The sequence below is a fragment of the Pelophylax lessonae genome, assembly GCF_965119305.1.
Source record: "Pelophylax lessonae genome assembly, chromosome: 4".
In the NCBI taxonomy this organism is placed as follows: domain Eukaryota; kingdom Metazoa; phylum Chordata; class Amphibia; order Anura; family Ranidae; genus Pelophylax; species Pelophylax lessonae.
Genome location: NC_138771.1, coordinates 29,543,963 through 29,565,819, shown reverse-complemented (window position 1 = coordinate 29,565,819; position 21,857 = coordinate 29,543,963). Strand labels below are relative to the sequence as shown.

Below are 21,857 nucleotides of genomic sequence, written 5' to 3'. Positions count from 1 at the left end.
GTGCACACAAACAATACACAATTGTTGATAATATAGAAAAAGAGGACGTTGCATCAAGTAATTTGATACCAAACATGTCAAGAGTCAAAATTCTGCGTGTCAAAATGGCATCAAACTATGGTACCTAAAATTTTTAACCGGTTGCCGACCGCCGCAAGAACATATACTGCAGCGGTCAGCCCCGGCCAGGCAAAGTAACTTATAGGTACGTCACTAGCCTGTAAGCCAATAGGGGGCAAGCGCGTGCCCCAGCTCGTTCACGGACACCTCCGTGCATGTGACCGGCGGACCCAATGTCAGCCGGTCACTCACGATCGTCCGCTGTGAAGGGAGAAAGGCAGGTGGCTAATGTAAACAAAGCCGCCTGTCATTCTTCCCTGTGTAACAGCACAGATCATAAGGTCCTGCTATGTAGGACCGTTGATCTCTGCTGCTACATGTAAAGCCACATCCAATCACAGTAAGAATCACGCCCCTAGGGACACACTTAACCCCTCCTTCCCCAATAAAGTAAACCCCTTCCCTGCCAGTGTCATTTTTACAGTAACAGTGCATATGTATAGCACTGATTACTGTAGTAATGTCACTGGTAACCCCAAAAGTGTCAAAAATGTCAGTCAAGGGTCCGATCTGTCCGCCCCAATGTCGCAGTTCCGCAAAAAAAAAAAAAAAAATCGCAGATCGCCGCCATAACTCGTTAAAAAAAAAAAACAACAAAAATGACAAAAATCTTTCCCTTACTTAGTAAGCGCAATAACTTTTGTGCAAAGCAATCAAAATACGCTTATTGTGATTTTTTTTACCAAATATATGTAGAAGAAAACAAATTGGGCAAAAATGTTAAAAATTTTGATTTTTACATTTTTTTGTGGGAATTTCATATAAAAATTTTTTAAAAATATTGTTATTTTTGCAAAATTGTCACTCTTTTTGTTTATAGCGCATGATCAAGAAAATCGCACAGGTGATCAAATACCGCCAAAAGAAAGCTCTGTTTGTGGGGAAAAAAAGGACGTCAAATTGGTTTAGGTACAGCGTCGCACGACCGTGCAATTGTCCGTTAAATTCAAGCAGTGCCGAATCGCAAAATAGGCCCTGGTCAGGAAAGGGGTAAAATCTTCCGGGGCTTAAGTGGTTAATAGGTGACAATTTAAACAGGTTATCAGTGTAGAGTTAATTGTAAAAGATTTCATTAGAGATATTGCTTTTACTGTGACATGCATAGCTATACCGCACGTGTGGTGCGTTTGCATGTATGTGCAGGGGGGGATTGGGGTACTTTTACATTTATTTAAAATATTTGTATTTTATTAAAAGTTATTTTTCCTACACATTTTTTTCATTTAAAGTGATATTAAAGGCTTTCTTTTAAATAACAAACATGTAATACTTACCTGTTCTCTGCAGTGGTTTTGCACAGAGAAGCCTGGATCCTCCTCTTCTTGGGTCTCCCGCCAGCACTCTTGGCTCCCCCCCTCCTGCCGAGTGCCCATACAGCAAGCAGCTTGCAATGGGGGCACCCAAGCAGGTTCGTTCACAAGCCACAGTTCTGCGTGTCCATTCACACACAGAGCCGGGGCTCGGCCCTGCCCCTCTCTCTCTTCTCATTAGCTCACCGGCTGTGACTTGTGGCAGTGTGGGCAGGTGCTGGAAAATGAAATCAGCATCTCCATAAAGCTGATCATCAGAGGGAAGCATGAAGTTCTCTAGAATTTCCTGACTTTGGACTTGATAAAACACAGTGGACCAACAACCAGCAGATGACATGGCTCCCCAAATCATCAACTGAGGAAAGTTTACATTCCATTTGGAAATCAAGGTCCTAGAGTCTGGAGGAAGAGTGGAGAGCCACAGAATCCAAGTTACAAGCGGTCCAGTGTGAAGTTTCCACAGTCCGTGATGATATGGGGAGCCATGTCATCTGCTGGTGTTGGTCCACTGTGTTTTATCAAGTCCAAAGTCAGCTTTATGGAAATGGATTTAATTTTCCAGCAGGACCTGGCACCTGCCCACACGGCCAAAAGTACCAATACCTGGTTTAATGATCATGGTATCGCTGTGCTTGGTTTGCCAGCAAACTCGCCTGACCTAAATTCCATTGAGAATCTGTGGGGTGTTGTCAAGAGGAAGATAAGAGACACCAGACCCAACAATGCAAACGAGCTGAAGGCCACTATTAAAGCAACTTGGGATTCCATAACACGTCAGCAGTGCCATAGGCTAATCGTCTCAATGCCAAGCCGCGTTGATGCAGTAATTCATGCAGGAGTCCCAATCAAGTATTGAGTACATACTATACTGTACATGGACAAACTTTTCAGTAAGAAAACATTTCTGTATTAAAATACTTTTTTTGATTGTAATATTCAAAGTTTCTGACTTACTGAATTTTGGGTTTACTAGCTGTAAGCCATAATCATCAAAATTAAAAGATCACTCTTGGTGTAAGGCATCTATATAAAATATAGGAGTTTGGCTTTTTGAATTAAATTACTGAAATAAACTTTTTGATAATATTCTAATTGTATGTATGCATGTAAGATAGGAATCTTATGCCTCGTTTCCACTAAGTGGAACGGTTCGGGTCGGTACAGTTTGGAAGGGTTAGAATGGTCCGCCCTATTCAGGTGAGCGTTTCCACTGCAAGTGGGACCGCCAGGGGCAATGCAGGGTTCACACCAAACGTGGTGTTTGTTTTGTGCTTTTGCTTGACGTGACCATTGACGTTTTTCTGTCCACCAATCAGTGTAATTTATCGTGTTAAGCCAGTAGCTCCGCCCTAACCGTACCGTACCATTTCCTATGGCCCTACATCTGAAGGAGGACCAGGAATGGTGCGGTTTGGTTCGGTTGTATGGGCCACTTTCATAATGGAAACACTCAAAATAGCGTACCGTACCGAACTGACCCAAACCGATCCGCTCAGTGGAAACGAGGCATTAGATTGCAAGCTCCTTGAGAACAGGGACTGTGAATGTGCAATATGTTAATGCAAAGTAAATACCTGTAATTAAAAAGAAAAAAAAAAAACACCCAAGTCACTATATATATATATATATATATATATATTATATATATATATATATATGGCCTTTTACTCACAAGATGCTCGGTCTCCATTATTTCTAGGATTTATGTCCAGCTCTGTCTGCCGTCCTCTGGTTCCTGTCGAATTTTCCATATCATAGATCTCTTTTAAGCATAGCCTTGGGTTAAATGCAAAATACATTTTTCCCGTTTTGATGGTGAGGCTGTGTTTCGACCAATCCCACAGTTGCTGTAGATTGTTGTTGTCCAGAACATAAAAGGCGTAATTCCTGCACAAAAGAAATGTAAGGATAGTTCAAATTAACAAAAATGGCTGCAGCATTACAATTTCAGTTCATACAAGGTAGTATGGTGTATTTACAGTTTTTGTCACTAAATTTTACCAACTGCATATAGACAGTGGACATGGCTTATATCATTTTTACTTCTTAATGCCCACAGGGAATCTCCATAGATAACAAAATTGATGTATGAAGGTCAAGTTGGCCAGAAGCTAGCCACTGTGCTCTTCTCTATCCAGTCAGGTCTTCTGACCACAGTAAAGAAGCACGGCTACAACAACAAGACTGATTAACCAACAAGCTCTTTTAACTACAGTGAAAGACAATGGCTACACAACAAACCAATTATTTAAACAGGTCCTCTAACCAAATTGAAGGAGCATGACTACACAATAAGACCGATATTCCAACCAGGTCATCTGAATACAGTAGAGTATGGCTACACAGTAAGATTGATTCTCCCAGTCTTCTGACCACTTGAAGGAGTATGACTAGACAGTAAGACCAATTCTTCAACCAGGTCTTCTGAACACAGTAAAGGAGCATGGCTACACAACAAGACCAAGTCTACAACCAGGACTTCTAACCACAATGAAGGAACATGGCTACACAAGACCAATTATACAACAAGTCTTCTGACCACAGTGAAGGAGCATGGTTACACAACAAGACCAATCCTCCAACCAAGTCTTTTGACCACGTTGAAGGAAAATGGCTACACAACAAGATCGATTTTCCAACCAGGTGCTCTGATCCCAGTGAAGGAGCATGGCTACACAAGACCAATTGTCCAACCAGGTCTTCTGACCACAGTGAAGGAGCATGGTTACACAACAAGACCAATCCTCCAACCAAGTCTTTTGACCACAGTGAAGGAAAATGGCTACACAACAAGATCAATTCTCCAACCAGGTGCTCTGATCCCAGTGAAGGAGCATGGCTACACAAGACCAATTGTCTAACCAGGTCTTCTGACCAGAGTGAAGGAGCATGGCTATACAAACAAAGCCTCTTCTTTAAAGTGGTTGTAAACCCACTTTAAAGACTTTTACTTTTAGGTAAGCCTATAATTAAGGCTTACCTATAGGTGCTATAAATATCTCCTAAACATGCACCATTTAGGAGATATTTACAGTGCATGCAGCCGATGACGTCATTGGTGCATGCGCTCTGAAGGAACGGCCACCCGTGCCGTTCCTTCAGAGCCCTGTGCCGTGAACGGCGGCTCCTGCGCTCAAGCGCGGGAGTGATGTGTGCACGCCTTCGGCCAATCAGATGGCCAGAGGATGCAAACCAGAATGCAGGATGGACGAAAATGTCAGCCGTCCTGTCACTGAGCGGGCGGCACTGCGGGGGCTTCGTTTTAGGGTAAGTACTTCATAATGAGCTAGTATGCAATGCAATACTAGCTCATTATGCCTTTGTCTTTACAGGGCTTTTTTTTTTTTTTTTTTTAGAGGGTTTACTTCCTCTATAAATAACGGGATTTTTGACTTACCGTAAAATCCATTTCTCTAATGTTCATTGACTGACACAGCTCCTAATCTTTTTAACCATTGGGTTATACTGCCCCCTACAGGAGTAGGACACTAGGCAGTCCCAGGGGGTATACTCCATCTCTCTGCTATAGGTACTTACTTTTGTTACAAGCAGTGTCAGAAGAATTACAACTCCACAGAGGGGTGAGTGCTGTGTCTGTCAATGAACATCAGAGAAATAGATCTTACGGTAAGTCAAAAACTAAATTTTCTCTTTCGTTCATTGACGGACACAGCTGCTGATCTTCTTAACTATTGGGACGTCCCAACGCATGAGGGGTGGGAACAGCGAAAAAGAAGCTCCCAAGGCGAACTATAGCCAACCAGGTAAAAAGGAGCTCAACCAAAACAACTGGGGCTCACCTGAAAAAACAATACACCCTCAAAGAGGACCAGGTCCTCTAAAACAGCAGCCTTCAAAACCTTGCAGCCAAAGGAAGCATTTGCAAATGCCAACACATCCACTTGATAGAACTTTGTGAACTTTGTGAAAATGTGCACTGACGACCAGGTGGCCGCCTTGCAAACCTGTCTGAGGCCTGATGAGAGAAGGCCCAGGAGGCACTGAGCGCCTGAGTAGAGTGCGCCTTGACAGGGAAAGGAGGAACCTGACCCCAGATGGAATAGGCATGAATCGCCATCTGTCTGATCCATCTGGAAATGGTCGCAGAGGAAGCGGACAACACTTTTTTGGCCTGGGACACAGGGAAGGCAAAACAGTGTCTTCATTCAAATGAAAATCAGAGACAACCTGAGGAAGGAACGATGGACAGGGGCGAAGAACCACCTTATCTATGTGAACCACTAAGATTCTCAAAATCTCTGAGTGCGAAGGGGACATCCAAACTCCGTTGGAGAGAAGCTGTCTAAACTGGGAAGTCCACCTCGTCCAAAAACGACACCAGACTGTCAGGGTCATAGTTGACCCTAGAGGAGTATAGCTTCTCATAAAATAAGGCAAACAGAGTTAATCCGAAGCGGGTCGGAGCACAGTGAGCCCCTGTCATCCCTAATATTGGCTACATGAGAAGTTGTAAAACGCTCCCTAGCCAGCCAGGCCAAAAGCCTCCCGGACCTCTCGCCCTGCTCAAAGATTCTGTAGGACTGGGACAGGAGGAGTTTGATACAGGTAGCCGTACGAAGTAGGCCTATTTCTTTATACAGGACCTGGAGATCACAATAGACCTCCATGTCCCCTGTGGCTACATATGCAGATTCCAGGGTCTGGGCCTTAGCTTCAGCCTCCTCCAACTCGAGGGAAGATTTCCTCCGCACCTTACCTATAATCCTCTGATATTGCCCCCTAATACATGCTTTAAAGGCATCACAGAGAGGGCAGCAGTACAAAGCCTAGCCCATTTGGTCAGAGTCTGCGACACCAGGGCCATGGTGAATATCGGCCTCAGTGCCGAACCAGCCAGGGTGTACATATTGGGGGCCACAGCATCCGCCTTCCTGTCAGCCAGATCCTTAAAGGCCCGGGACTCTTCAACCGGAATCATGGTTGCCTTGTTTAATCTGTACACCGGAGGGTCCACCACCGGTGGAACAGTCCTCTTCTTAAGGGACTCCTCATAGGGGTATCGCCTAGCAAATCGCTTAGGGACCCCAAGGGGACGCTTTAGTCGTTCCCACTCTTTAGTGACAATTCTGTCAAAATAGGAGGGTATAGGGAACACTTTTGCCACTCTGGATGGCTTGTGAGTGCCAAAGGAAACCTGTCCCTCCATTGTAGCTGCAGCTGCATCCTCCACCTTTAAGGTCTCACACACAGATACAATCAGTGCGTCCACCAGCGCCTTTTCTTGGGCGGTTGCAGAAGTGGAGGAACCCTCACTATCTGAGGATTCAGAAGGGTGACCCACGCCCGCGACGGCAGAATCAGATTCAGGATCGGATGAGACAGATGAGGCAGTGGAAGGCGGGGGGGGGGGGGGCACTTTTTGCCAGCCCATTGCCCAAAAGCCACCTCCAGCCGGGACACAAAGGACTCCAGGACTGTCGTCAGTGCAGAGAGGGAGAGGACCCCACCAGACTCACCACCCTGCAGAAACCAGGCACCACAGCCACCAGGGGAATCTGCACTGCACGAGCAGCAATTAGGAAATGAAAGGATCCAGGAGTCAGCACCAGGGGATGAGGAGGGGCTCCCACCACTGAAAATGCCGCCCAGAAGGCTCCACAGACATGGTCGCCGCTGTTTTATATGGCAAACCACTGCAAAATAGCCGCCAAACTACACAAACATGGCAATTGTGCATTGCAGCACAAGGCTACAACAGTTGATTGTAGATCTCACAGGAAAAAAACAGGAGGAAAATCTATCTAAAAAGAAAAGCAAGGAACTAGGCAGAAAAAAAACTACCCTTTTTATTTTTTTACCATAGTACCTATAGCAGAGAGAGGGAGTATACCCCCTGGGATTGCCCATAGGCGTAGCCAGACATTTTTTCTGCCTAGTGTCCTACTCCTGTATGGGGGGGGGGGGTATAACCCAATGGTGAAGAAGATCAGGAGCTGTGTCCATCAATGAACCAAAGAGAAAGAAAGTTTTCACAGTTTTAATTAGCCATTGTTCTTTGGCTACAGTGGGCAGAGTTTGCTTTAGCCGAGGTATGTGTGAGAAAACTTTCAGAAATGCTTCAAGTTTTGATTAACTAGACTTTTAACCTGTGATAACATACACTATAACCTTTCAAAATAAGGTTGGCCAAAAGGCAACATCTGAAAAACAATCTGAGGAAATGAACTGAGGAGACATTCAACAACTGCGATGAACTCTGTCTCACCTGTCTCCATCCTAGCCCTCCGTATGAAGTATCTGTAACAAATAAGTCTGGGAAATCTATTAACAGAACGTATAATGGTCAAAGAGGTTTCCTTTTGAGAAATCAAGTTTTGTTTTTTTTTTTTTAACCAAGGGAACATGGCTTGGAGAAAAAAAAAAAATATTGGGGGTGATTGCCCATTTTCAAGTCTGAATGGAAGAGGGGAAGTCCTGTGAAAGACTAGATTATATTGGCAGCAACAGATAAAAGGAAAATCCCAGTTTGCAAATTTGGGTAAATACAGGTGTAACATGAAACACGTTGAGAAAAATGGACTGTAACAGCAGTGCACAGAATACAGTCACAAGGAGGCTTCTCTTTTCACCTCCAGTGTGACCTTTGGTGGAGATGAAGCTTAAAGTGATACTAAATACAAAGATATTGGCCCCTTGTCTCCTCTTCTGAAGTGCCCCTCTGGCACTGTCCACTCCTCCGCTCCTGCATGTGCCCACATAGCAAGTCATGTGCTATGGGTGGGGGGACATGTGTAGGTGCGCTTCAGAGCCGAACTGTGTTGTGCATTCATAGACGCACACAGCACGGCTCAGCTCCTTTTACTGTGCACAGGCTGGGGTGGAGTGGAGACCTATAAGTGTTATTACAGGCACCCTGCACTGCCAGACAGCGTTGTACTGTGTGGCAGAGGTTACTACACGAAGGCTCAAAGTAAAAAAAAAAAAAAAAAAAAAAAAACACTTTTTATCCTCCCATGATTGAGCCATATCCTCTTCCATTTTTGTCTCAGATGCTCCCATGGCCAGACACTGCAGCTCACAGTGGGAGGATTTTAGCAATAGAGGCAGTGCTGTCCAACAAGCTGTGGGCAGGCCTAGGTGTGGCCAGGTGCTGATTGACATGCTACATGTTTGGGAATTTGCAGTGAGAAAGCGGATAGTCACAATTCCCTGCAACATTTTCATCCCACTTTAGTATAAGCAGTCTCAACCTACATCAGTGGTCTCCAAACTGCAGCCCTTTGCTTGCCCTTATCTGACTCTTGGGGCACTATCCCTCCAACTGACACCAATGATGGGGCACTATTTCTCCCACCAATACAAACAATGGTGCACTATTCTTTTCAATGATACCAATGATGGGGCACTATTCCTCCTACTGACACTAATGATGGGGCACTATTGCTCCTACTGACACCAATGATGGGACACTATTGCTCCTACTGACACCAATGATGGAGCACTATTACTCCTACTGACACCAATGATGGGGCACTATTGCTCCTACTGACACCAATGATGGGGCACTATTGCTCCTACTGACACCAATGATGGGGCACTATTGCCCCTACTAACACCAATGATGGGGCACTATTGCTCCTACTGACACCAATGATGGGGCACTATTCCTCCTACTGACACCAATGATGGGGCACTATTGCTCCTACTGACACCAATGATGGGGCACTATTGCTCCTACTGACACCAATGATGGGGCACTATTGCTCCTACTGACACCAATGATGGGGCACTATTGCTCCTACTGACACCAATGATGGGGCACTATTGCTCCTACTGACACCAATGATGGGGCACTATTGCTCCTACTGACACCAATGATGAGGCACTATTCCTCCTACCGACACCAATGATGGAGCACTACCAATGATGGAGCACTATTCCTCCCACTGACGTCAATAATAGAACACAGTTCCTTCCAAAGATACCAATGATGGGGCATTGTTTACTCCCATTGATATTGGGGCATTTCCTACTCCCGCTGGCCACAGTTTGGCCCCCTCAGAATCAAAAGCACAGTAAACTGGCCCCTTGTTTAGAAATTTTGGAGACCCCTGGCCTACATGAAAGCAACTCTGCTTATAATTCAGGAACAGTGCAGCATCTGGGCATTTGCATCTGAGCTGCTTTTCTTACCCAATACAAGTCAATGGGAATGCACAAGCAAATCAAAGCATCTCAGAATTACCTAAAAGTATTTGATTTTCTTTGGAGCCTGATGGCCATACACTTGAGAACCACCTACAAACAACACTATAAACTGAATTTATTGTTCTGTTTAGGGGACCCCAGAAGTGTGGAGGACCAGCTGATGAAGGATGTTTTAAGAATTTCTGAAACACTACTAGGAGCAATCTGAGAAGTAATAAGGAGTAGATGCTGCCAGGAATTCATCCTGCTGGAAATTTTAGCTGGGCAGGTTAGATAAACTAACAGAGGCAAAACTTTTCCCAGGACCTCAAAAAAAAAAAAAAAAAACTGCTTTCCCTTGCAGCACAGGAGCCCCCTGTTTCCCAGACCCGGCAAAGCAGGGAAGAGAGCAGGTTTCTCCTCTGTGTTGGAGTGAAACGATAAACCAGGCAACTAGTGGAATGTGTCCAAACATTGGCATTCCAAGCCTCACAAAATTTAGCAGAGGTTTACCCTTTCAGTGCCTGGGGCAAACAATATGCTTAGAGGTGCACACGTCAAATCTCTAATACTAGGAAATGACAATAAAATAAATATCGTTATAATTCTACACTTTACAAAAAAATGATTAGTTTAGATGTGCACTTTCTGGGTAATCTTACAACATGGAAATTATAAGTGATGCAAAAGTGGGCATAACGATTTAATTACCTTACACAGGTCATTAAAATTTTACATGTTGGTAGAGTAACTCTTCCTCTATAGTAGCTTTTCTTTTTTTTTTCTTCTTGCAGGTAAATAATAGACTAAAAGCAGAAGCAATGTGCCGTCATTGAGTTCTTCAGGAAGGTGGGATGCAAGCTGTCTGACATCCACAAAAGGCTACAGAATGTTTACGGAGATGATACCATTGGACAAGAGTCACCAATGACAAGACATTGCTCTTCTCAATGATGTCACACCTCTGTATTCTGTAGCCTTCTGTAGATGTTGGAAATCCTGCATCCCCCTTCATCAAGAACTTGATGGCAAGTTGCTTCTGCTTGAAATCCGTTATTTACCTGCAATGAAAAAGAAGGAGGAGGAAAAATGGGATTTTTGTCTTACCATAAAATCCATTTCTCTGTTGTTCATTGACAGACACAGGTCCTGATCGTCTTAACCATTGGGTATTACTGCCCCCTACAGGAGGAGGACACAAGGCAGAAAAGAAGCTTGACTACGCCTATGGGCAGGCCCAGGGGGTATACTCCCACTTTCAGCTATAGGCACTTTTTTTACAAGCAGTGTCAGACGAAATCCAACTCCACAGAGGGGTAGGTGATGTGTCTGTCAATGAAATGGATTTTACGGTAAGACAAAAATCCCATTTTCTCTACGCTCATTGACGGACACGGCTCCTGATCTTCTTAACTATTGGGATGTCCCAAAGCAGTGTTAAACATGAGGGGTGAGAACAGCAGAAAAAAATTCCCAAGACTAAACCATAGCCAACCAGGTAACATGGAGCTCAACCAAGAACAACTGGAGCTCACCTGAAAAAAAACAATACACCCTCAAAAAGGACCGGGTCCTCTAAACAGCAGCCTGCAAAACCTTGAGGCCAAAGGAAGCATCCGCAGATGCCAACACATCCACTTTATACAATTTTGTAAAGGTGTGCACAGACGACCGGGTAGCTGCCTTGCATACCTGCATTACCGACACCTGATGACGGAAGGCCCAGGAGGCACTAAGCACCCTAGTAGAGTGTGCCGTAACAGGGAAAGGAGGAACCTGGACCTTGATTGAATAGGCTTGAAACACTGTCTGTCTGATTCATCTGGAAATGGTTGCCACAGAGGTGGACAACCCCTTCCGAGGTCCGTCTGTAAGCACAAATAGTGAGTCTGACTTCCTGGAAGACTCTGTAGCTGCCAGGTACACCCTAATTGCCCGAACCACATCCAAGGAATGCAAGGCAATTTCCTTAGGATGTTTTGGTTTGGGACACAGGAAGGCAACACAATGTCTTCATTCAAATGAAAATCAGAGACAATCTTTGGAAGGAACGATATAAGGGGGCGAAGAACCAACTTATCTCTGAACCACCAAGGTGAACGACAAGACAACGCCACCAGCTTCGACACCCTGCTCGCATTAGTGATTGCCACCAAAAATGCTACCTTCTAGGATATTGCAAGCATGGGAACCTACCTAAGGTATTCAAAAGAAGGTTTCGGGAGGACTGAAAGCACCAAATTGAGGTCCCAAAACGGCAATGGAAACCACACTGGAGGAGCAAAGTGTCAAACACTCTGGATAAAAGTACGCACCAAGGAAAGTGTGGCCAATGGTTGTTGAAAGACAACCGCCAAGGCCGAGACCTGGCCCTTGATAGTACTCAAGGCCCGGGTGCTCCTCAACCCCCCCCCCCCCCCCATTGGAGGAAGGTCAAGATCCAAGCCCCGAAAAGGAGCAAGGATGAACACCAAAGGGACTCACACTACGCAATGTACAACTTCCATGTACGATGGTAGATCTTACTAGCTTTAAACAGCATAGGAATCACTGAATCAGACAAATCTCTATCTTTCAGCACCTGGCTTTCAACAGCCAAGCAGTTCAAGACAGCAACTGTAAAGCAGGATGGAAGGATGTGCTGGAATTGGAGAAAGTCCAGAGAAGGGCAACAAAAATAATTAGGGGAATGGAGGACATCAGCTATGAGGAAAGACTACAAGCACTGAAACTTTTCTCTCTGGAGAAAAGACGATTGAGGGGGGATATGATATCAATGTACAAATACTGTACTGGTGACCCGAGCATAAGGAACAAACTATTCAGAGAAAGGAGATACAATAAGACACGTGGCCACTCACTAAAACTTGAGGAAAGGCGGTTTAACCTTAAAGTGCGTAAGGGGTTCTTCACTGTAAGAACGGTAAGGATGTGGAATTCTCTTCCACAAGCAGTCGTATCAGCAGGGAGCATTGATAGTTTCAAAAAACTATTAGATGGACACCTTAAAGACCACAACATACAGGGGTATACAATGTACGGTTAAAGCAAACACACACACACACATCATAGGTTGAACTGGATGGACTGATGTCTTTTTTCAACCTCACTAACTATGTAACTATGGAAGATTAGCCCTTGGGACAGCAGATCTTCCCTGAGAGTAAGTCTCCAAGGAACATCAGCGACCAGCCATACCAGATCGGAGTACCAAGAACGGTGAGGCCAGTCTGGAGCCACTAAGATCACCAGAATCCCTTCTGCCTCAAACCTGTGCAGAAGTCTTGTCAAAAGCTTGAGGGGGGGAAAGGCGTAAATCAAACGATACGGACCCCCACTGGGCCACCAGCGTCTGTGGCGTCCGCCAGAGGGTCCCGAGACCGAGCCACAAACCTCTGAACCTTCCTGTTTAGGCCAACAGGTCCACTGAGGGAGTAGCCCACTGGAGGCACGACTGATGAAACACCTCCAGATGAAGTGACTATTCCCCCTGGTCCAACGCCTGTAGACAGGTAATATGCTCGCCAATTTTCCACCCTGGAATGTGTACAGCAGAGATGGCTGGAACTAAAACGTTCTGCCCACCTTAGAATGCCGGCTACTTCCCGAGCCGCCATGACACTTCTTATGTCCACGTGGTAATTGACATAGGCCACAACCGTAGCATTGTCCGACTGAATGCGCACCGGACACCCCTGAAGACAATCCGTCCAATGATCCAGACAAAGTCTGATCGCTCAGAGCTCCAGTACATTGATTGGCAGTCTGGACTCTTCCAGTGTCCAGACCCCCTGACCAGAATCTTTTCCGAGATCGCCTCCCCACCCAGAAAGGCTGGCATCCATGGTGACCATCGCCCAGTACAGGGGGGAGAAAGGATTTGCCCTGGCGAAGAGCCGGAGAACGAAGCCACCAGATCAGGGACTCTCTTGTACCTTGGCTCAGCCAACTCAGATTGTCTATAGACTATGGATTCTTGTCCCATTTGACAAGAATCTCTCTTTGCAGAGATCTCGTGTGGAACTCTGCAAACAGAACCGCCTCGAAGGCAGACATCAGGCCCAGCACTCGCTTGCATGTCCAAAGGGATGACTGTCTGCTGGCCAACATTAGTCGAGTTGCTTCCTGCAGTTTCTGGAGTTTTTCCAGAGGAAGGAACACTCCGTCTAAGGTTGAGTCCAGAGTCAGAACCAGAGATAATCCAGATTTGTGGATGGAACCAGAGCAGACTTCTGAAGGTCCAGGATCCAACCAAACTCCCTCAGAGTTTGTAGAGTAATCTCCAAGTTGTCCACCAAAGCAGTCGGAGACTCTGCTCACAGCAGACGATCGTCCAGGTACCCCAGTACCGCAAACCCCCGCTGATGCAACACCAGCACCGGGGCCAACATTTTTCGTGAAAACCCGCGGAGCGGAGGCGAGACCAAAGGGTAACGCCGCAAACTGATAATACTCCTCACCCACAGCCGAGGAAGCACTGGTATTCAACACATATTGGAATGTGAAGCCTAGCGTCCTTGATGTCGATAGAAGCAAGAAGATCCCCCTGATGCAGGGATGCCACTACCGTTCGAATGGACTCCATTCTGAACTTCTGCACCCGCACAAAGCAGTTTAGCGCCTTGAGGTCCAGAATTGGACGCACCTTGCCCTCCTCCTTCCTGGGGACTGCTAACGGGTTTGAATAAAAACCCCGAAAACATTCCGAAGTCGGAACTGGGACAATCACCCCTTGGCTCAGCAAGTCTTGCACTGCCCCAAAGAGACCCTGTAGGCAGTCTGGGGACAGGCGCAAGTTGGAAGGAAAAAACCTTTCCAGAAGGTAAGAACGAAACTCGTCCTTGTAGCCAGACTGTATGACTTTGTGGATCCACTTGTAATGTACCAGGGAGGTCCACGGGTCCAGTGAAACCAGTGAAGATGTCCCCCACCCCACATACATGCTGCGGAAGAGGTCTGGAGAAGCCCGATCTCAGCTTGCCAGACCAGGTTCATTTGGATCCCTTGTCTTGAGACCCTAAGGGGCGAAAAAACTTATGAGCCGAGAAAGATGGACCACGTCCACGGCAGGTCTCCTTGCCCTTACTAGCCCGTGGAAGAAAGGTACGCTTCCCCCCTGTGAGACCCTTAATGATGTCATCCAGGGAAGCTCCAAACAGGCGATCCCCTAGGAAGGGGAGATCAGATAAGGCCTTCTTATAAGTCTGGTCCGCACACCAGCATTTAAGCCAAATAACATGCCTAAGGACCACTGCTGAAACAGATTGCCCTGCAATCAGAAGAGACACATCCAAAGAGGCATCACAGACAAACTGAAGCCCCTGGACCAACTGGTCCCCCAGCTCAGCAAAGGTAAGGGAAAACTGCTCCCCCTCCAGGTTCCGGCCTAAAAGCTTGGCCCACTCGGTCAGAGTTTGTGACACCAGCGCAATAGTAAAAACCGGCCTAAGTGCTGAACAAGCCACAGTGTACATATGGCGGGCCACAGCCTCTGCTTTTCTGTCACCCGGGTCCTTAAAGGCCGGGGACTTCTCAACCGGAATCATGGTTGCTTTGTTTAACCTTGCAACTGGAGAGTCCATCACAGGTGGGACAGTCGACTTTTAAAGCAGGAAGTCCTCATAAGGGTACTGCATAGTAAATTGCTTAGGGACCACAAGGGGGCGTTTTGGACAACCCCACTGTTAAGTGACAATTTTGTCACAGTAAGCGGGAAAAGGAAACACCCTTGCCGCTCTGGAGGGCATTAGCCGCACCATCCATTTTTAAAGTCTCACGCACAGATACAATGAGGGCATCCACCAGTGCCTTTTTAAATGCGCGGCTACAGCAGCAGAGGAATCATTCTCCCTAGCTGAGAAATCAGGGTGAGAAGGAAGGGGTGGGGTGAAGTGTCCGCAGGAACCACAGAGAGAAGGGGACACTGCATGGAAAGGGATCCAACCGTCCCAGGGAAGGGCCCCACGTACACCCCAAATCCCTCTAGGGGGAGAGGGGGGGCAGCTACTTACCATACCAGGAACAGGGTGGGAACTGCTCCAGAAAGAACCTCCTCTCCATCGAAATAGGGGGGTTGTCGACCAGGAGGAACGCTGTGACTCAGGCCGACTCGTGCTCGCTGGCCAGACTGGGATGACCACTGGATTTTAAAAAATATCCAGCCCCTCGCCCAGTCCAGCAGTTGATTGTAGATTCTCACAGGAAAAATAGAAAAAATCATTAAAAGGGGAAATAAATGCCAGTACCGAAGATCCCAGCAAGGAACTAGGTCCTTACTCCTGAATAGGCAGAAAGAAAAAAAACTGATTGCCTATAGCCGACAGTGGGAGTATACCCCCTTGGACTGCACATAGGCACAGGCCAGCTTTTTTTTCTGCCTAGTGTCAAACTCCTATAGGGGGCAATATATCCCAATGATTAAGAAGATCAGGAGCTGTGTCCTTCAATGAACGATAGAGAAATTTACTCTACCAACACTGGTTCATTCAACAATGGGGAAAAAAAAAGTTCTGACGAATGATTTTTCTGTGAACATTTGAACGAAAATCTATGGTCAGTTTACCAAGACTGTTAAAGGTTTATATTTTTCTTAACCGCTTACTAACCGCCCACCCTCAAATGACGGCGGAGCGGTGCAGCTATTATCCTGGGACGCCATCATATGACGGCGCACCAGAACAGCCTCTCTCGTGAGCCCCCGGGGGTGCACGGAGCGGCGACCGTGACCGCGCCATGTTGCTAGGACACGGCGGGATCCCGATCTTGGTAAAGAGTCAATGACATGACTCTTTACCCATGTGATTGGCTGTGTCCAATGACAGCCGGTCACATGTAAATGAGGAAGTGCCGTTATTCGGCTCTCCTCGCCTCACACTGTCAGTGTGTGAGGCGAAGAGAGCCGATCAACGGCTCTTACTCACAGGGAAGACAAAAACAAGCAATCAGGGCACTGATTACACAAAATGTAAATAAAGTGCCAGTTACTGCCCAGCATCAGTGCCCACAATCAGTGCCCATAGTGCTGCCAGTCAGTGGGCATAAGTTCCTGCTCATCTAGGCACTGATGGGCACTGACTGGCAGCACTATGGGCACTGATTGTGGGCACTGACTGGCAGCACTATGGGCACTGATTGTGGGCACTGACTGGCAGCACTATGGGCACTGATTGTGGGCACTGACTGGCAGCACTATGGGCACTGATGGTGCAGCCCATCAGTGCCACCCATCAGTACTCGTCAGTGCCCAGTGCCACCCGTCAGTGCCCATCAGTGCCGCCCGCCAGTGCGGCAGATTAGTGCCGCCCGCCAGTGCCGCCCGCCAGTGCCGCCCGCCAGTGCCGCCCGCCAGTGCCCATCAGTGCCGCCCGTCAGTGCCCATAAGTGCCGCCCGTCAGTGCCCATAAGTGCCGCCTCTCAGTGCCGCCCATCAGTGCGGCAGATTAGTACCGCCTCATCAGTGCCCATCAGTGCAACCTATTAGTGCCGCCTCCTCGGCGCACATCAGTGAAGGAGAAAAATTTATTTATTTTCAAAATTTACTCACAGAAAATAAGAAAAACTTTTCTTCAAAATTTTCTGTCTTTTTTTTTGTAAGAAATAAAAAACCCAGAGGTGATTAAATACCACCAAAAGAAAGCTCTATTTGTGTGAAAAAAATGATAAATTTCACATGGGTACAGTGTAGCATGACCGCGCAATTGTCATTCAAAGTGTGAGAGCCGGGAAAGCTGAAAATTGGCCTGGGCAGGCAAGTGGTTAAAGTATAAATTCACTTCTTCACAAACAAATAAAGGTGAACACCCTCCCCCCTGCACTTATCTCTGTGTGCGATAAGTCAGTGCCCACACAACTGATGCAGCAGTTCAGAGATATGAAAGCCTTCGGGCTTCCGGGACAGATCAGAGTGATTCTGATTGGTGAAAGTGGTCATATGCTAGCATGTGACCAATCAATCACTCTGATCTGCCTTGGAAGCCCTAAAGAAAGAACAGAGGGGCTTTAAATGCCCCAGACGGCTGCTCTGGCTGTGAGGGCAGTGACAGCTAATCACCCATGGAGGTAAGTACAGCGGGGGCGGGGAGATAGAGAGGGTATATAGGGTGTTCTATCACCTTTTCATTTTTTGTGAAAAGGTGAACTTGCTTTTTATAAGTACAGGGCGTTATTCCATACTGCAATATACAGCCAGAAGGAGATAAATAAAAGCACACGTTAAAGTGTTTGTTACCCTAACATTTCATATTCCTGATATGTGCCTGCTGTACCATGTACTTGTATGAGAAAGTCTCCTGTTCTCTTTGTATTGCTTCCTGTGTGTGAAATCCCTGCTGTTCCTGCCAGTCCCTCTGCTTTCCTCTAAAAACTGACCACACTGAGCAGGAGAGCACAGCATGGTCAGGTCTCTAGCTATGCAGGGAACTCAGCCTGCTCTCCTCCAATGATCAGAATTGTCCTGACACTCCTCCCCTGCACAGCCTTTTACTGGGAAGCTCAGTGTGATGTTGCTTCTCCTCCCCTCAGCTCTTATGCAGCTGAGGACAGTAGTAACACAGGCAATGTGATTTTTTTTTTTATTAAACTTTTTTATTTATATTAATAACAAAAAAATAAAAAAGGTATTGAGGTTTTTTTTTTTTTTAATATCTATACACAAATGTTTTGCCTTTCTTTTCTATTTTACACTAAATAGATTGAAAACGATCACCCTGTAAAACAAACACTTTAAGTGAATTTATGAATTTGTGAATCTGACATCAAATCTGACATCAAATGAACTCTTACCTCTGACATCCAGGGCCAAAAAAAAAAAAAAAAAAAAGCAGCAAATATACACTATATTGTCAAAAGTATTGGGACACCTGCCTTTACACACACATGAACTTTAATGGCATCCCAGTCTTAGTCTGTAGGGTTCAATATTGAGTTGGCCCACCCTTTGCAGCTGTAACAGCTTCAACTCTTCTGGGAAGGCTGTCCACAAGGTTTAGGAGTGTCTATGGGAATGTTTGACCATTCTTCCAGAACGCATTTGCGAGGTCAGGCACTGATGTTGGACAAGAAGGCCTGGCTCCCAGTTTCTGCTCTAAGGTGTTCCATCAGGTTGAGGTCAGGACTCTGTGCAGGCCGGTCAAGTTCCTCTACCCCAAACTCGCTCATTCGTGTCTTTTATTAACCTTGATTCGGGCACTGGTTCAAATCATTTGGTGGAGGGGGGATTATGGTTTGGGGTTGTTTTACAGGGGGTTGGGCTTGGCCCCTTAGTTCCAGTGAAGGGAACTCTTAAGGCGTCAGCATACCAAGACATTTTGGACAATTTCAAGCTCCCAAATTTGTAGGAACAGTTTGGTGATGGCCCCTTCCTGTTCCAACATGACTGCACACCAGTGCACAAAGCAAGGTCCATAAAACGAGTTTAGGGTGGAGGAACTTGACTGGCCTGCACAGAGTCCTGACCTCAACCTGATAGAACACCTTTGGGATGAATTAGAGCGGAGACTGCGAGCCAGGCCTTCTTGTCCAACATTAGTGCTTGACCTCAAAAATACGCTTATAGAAGAATGGTCAAACATTCCCCTAGACACACTCCTAAACCTTGTGGACAGCCTTCCCAGAAGAGTTGAAGCTGTTATAGCTGCAAAGGGTGGGCCAACTCAATATTGAACCCTACGGACTAAGACTGGGAGGCCATTAAAGTTCATGTGTGTGTAAAGGCAGTGTGGTTATGAGTAAGCGACTGGGAATGCCGTGAAACGCGTCAACCTACTTGTCTGCTGGTACACTGTCTGTCGTTTGCTTTACTTGAGGAATAAAGGAAACAGTTTTTGATTTCAACAAACGACTTTACTGGAGTGCGGTCTTACTTTTTCTACTTCCATATGTTCCTGGATTACGGATCCGACCTGCACACGGTCTTTGACATACACCTGAGCGGCTACACTCTCTGTCTTTTGTAAAGGCAGGCGTCCCAATACTTTTGACAGTATAGTGCAATGGTCCTCAACTCCGGTCCTCGGGGCCCACTAACAGGCCAGATTTTAAGTATTACCTTGTGGAGATGCAGACTAGAATACTGCAATCACTGAGCAGCAAATGAGATCACCTGTGATGTAATTTAGTTATCTTGCAAACCTGGCATGTTAGTGGGCCCCGAGGACCGGAGTTGAGGACCACTGGTATAGTGCATACAGGTCCCTCTCAAAAAATTAGCATATTGTGATAAAGTTCATTATTTTCTGTAATGTAATGATAAACATTAGACTTTCATATATTTTAGATTCATTACACACAACTGAAGTAGTGCAAGCCTTTTATTGTTTTAATATTGATGATTTTGGCATACAGCTCATGAAAAACCAAAATTCCTATCTCAAAAAATTAGCATATCATGAAAAGGTTCTCTAAACGAGCTATTAACCTAATCATCTGAATCAACTAATTAACCACTTGCCGACTGCCTAACGCCGATCTACGTCGGCAGTCAGCCCCTCACAGGCAAAGTGACGTAGGGCTACGTCACTAGCTTGTGAGGGTCTAGGGAGCGAGCGTGCGCCCCCGGAGGCACGCTCCCGCTCCCCCGTGGTCACGGACCCCCCCGCGCGTGTGACCGGCGGACCCAATGTCCGCCGGTCACTCGGCGATCGGCGGGGGAGAGGGAGAATGTCAGGCAGCTTGTGTAAACAAGCCACCTGTCATTCCCCCTCGGTGTAAAAACACTGATCACACGGATCTACTATGTAGATCCGTTGATCAGTGTCCTTACAGCTCAAGCCACAGCCAATCACAGTAGAAAGCACGCCCCTAGGGACACACACAGCCCCTCCCTCCCAAATAAAGTTAACCCCTTCACTACCAGTGTATTTTTACAGTAACAGTGCATATGTATAGCACTGATTACTGTAGAAATGTCACTGGTAACCCCAAAAGTGTCAAAAATGTCAGTCAAGGGTCCGATCTGTTCGCCCCAATGTCGAAAAAAAAAATCACAGATCGCCGCCATTACGCGTTAAAAAAAAAAACAACAAAAATGACAAAAAACTTTCCCTTTGTTAGTAAACGCGATAACTTTTGCGCAAACCAATCAAAATACGCTTTTTGCGATTTTTTTTACCAAACATAGGTAGCATAAAACAAATTGGCCGAAAATGTTAAAAAATTTTGATTTTTACATTTTTTTTGGGGGGGAATTTCATATAAAAAAATGTGAAAAATATTGTTATTTTTGCAAAATTGACGCTCTTTTTTTGTTTATAGCGCATGATCAAAAAATCACACAGGTGATCAAATACCACAAAAAGAAAGCTCTGTTTGTGGGAAAAAAAGGACGTAAAATTCGTTTAGGTACAGCGTCGCACGACCGCGCAATTGTCCGTTAAAGTCACGCAGTGCCGAATCGCAAAATACCCCCTGGTCGGAATGGGGGTAAAATCTTCCGGGGCTTAAGTGGTTAACTCTAAACACCTGCAAAAGATTCCTGAGGCTTTTAAAAACTCCCAGCCTGGTTCATTACTCAAAACCGCAATCATGGGTAAGACAGCCGACCTGACTGCTGTCCAGAAGGCCTTCATTGACACCCTCAAGCAAGAGGGTAAGACACAGAAAGAAATTTCTGAACGAATAGGCTGTTCCCAGAGTGCTGTATCAAGGCACCTCAGTGGGAAGTCTGTGGGAAGGAAAAAGTGTGGCAGAAAACGCTGCACAACGAGAAGAGGTGACCAGACCCTGAGGAAGATTGTGGAGAAGGACCGATTCCAGACCTTGGGGGACCTGCGGAATCAGTGGACTGAGTCTGGAGTAGAAACATCTAGAGCCACCGTGTACAGGCGTGTGCAGGAAATGGGCTACAGGTGCCGCATTCCCCAGGTCAAGCCACTTTTGAACCAATAACAGCGGCAGAAGCGCCTGACCTGGGCTACAGAGAAGCAGCACTGGACTGTTGCTCAGTGGTCCCAAGTACTTTTTTCGGATGAAAGCAAATGTTGCATGTCATTCGGAAATCAAGGTGCCAGAGTCTGGAGGAAGACTGGGGAGAGGGAAATGCCAAAATGCCTGAAGTCCAGTGTCAAGTACCCACAGTCAGTGATGTTCTGGGGTGTCATGTCAGCTGCTGGTGTTGGTCCACTGTGTTTTATCAATGCAGCTAGCTATCAGGAGATTTTGGAGCACTTCATGCTTCCATCTGCTGAAAAGCTTTATGGAGATGAAGATTTCATTTTTCAGCACGACCTGGCACCTGCTCACAGTGCCAAAACCACTGGTAAATGGTTTACTGACCATGGTATT

The 21,857-nt window shown here is 46.2% G+C and overlaps 1 protein-coding gene across 1 annotated transcript in view; it reads right to left on the bottom strand.

The window, feature by feature from the left end:
• The window catches only part of IGF1R (insulin like growth factor 1 receptor), a 365,402-nt gene that overhangs the window by 102,357 nt on the left and 241,188 nt on the right, over positions 1-21,857 (bottom strand). Inside the window, exon 6 of the mRNA XM_082253176.1 lies at positions 3,103-3,317. Within this exon, the coding sequence (XP_082109302.1) occupies positions 3,103-3,317 (215 nt within the window). The remainder of the gene's footprint in view (positions 1-3,102; positions 3,318-21,857) is intronic.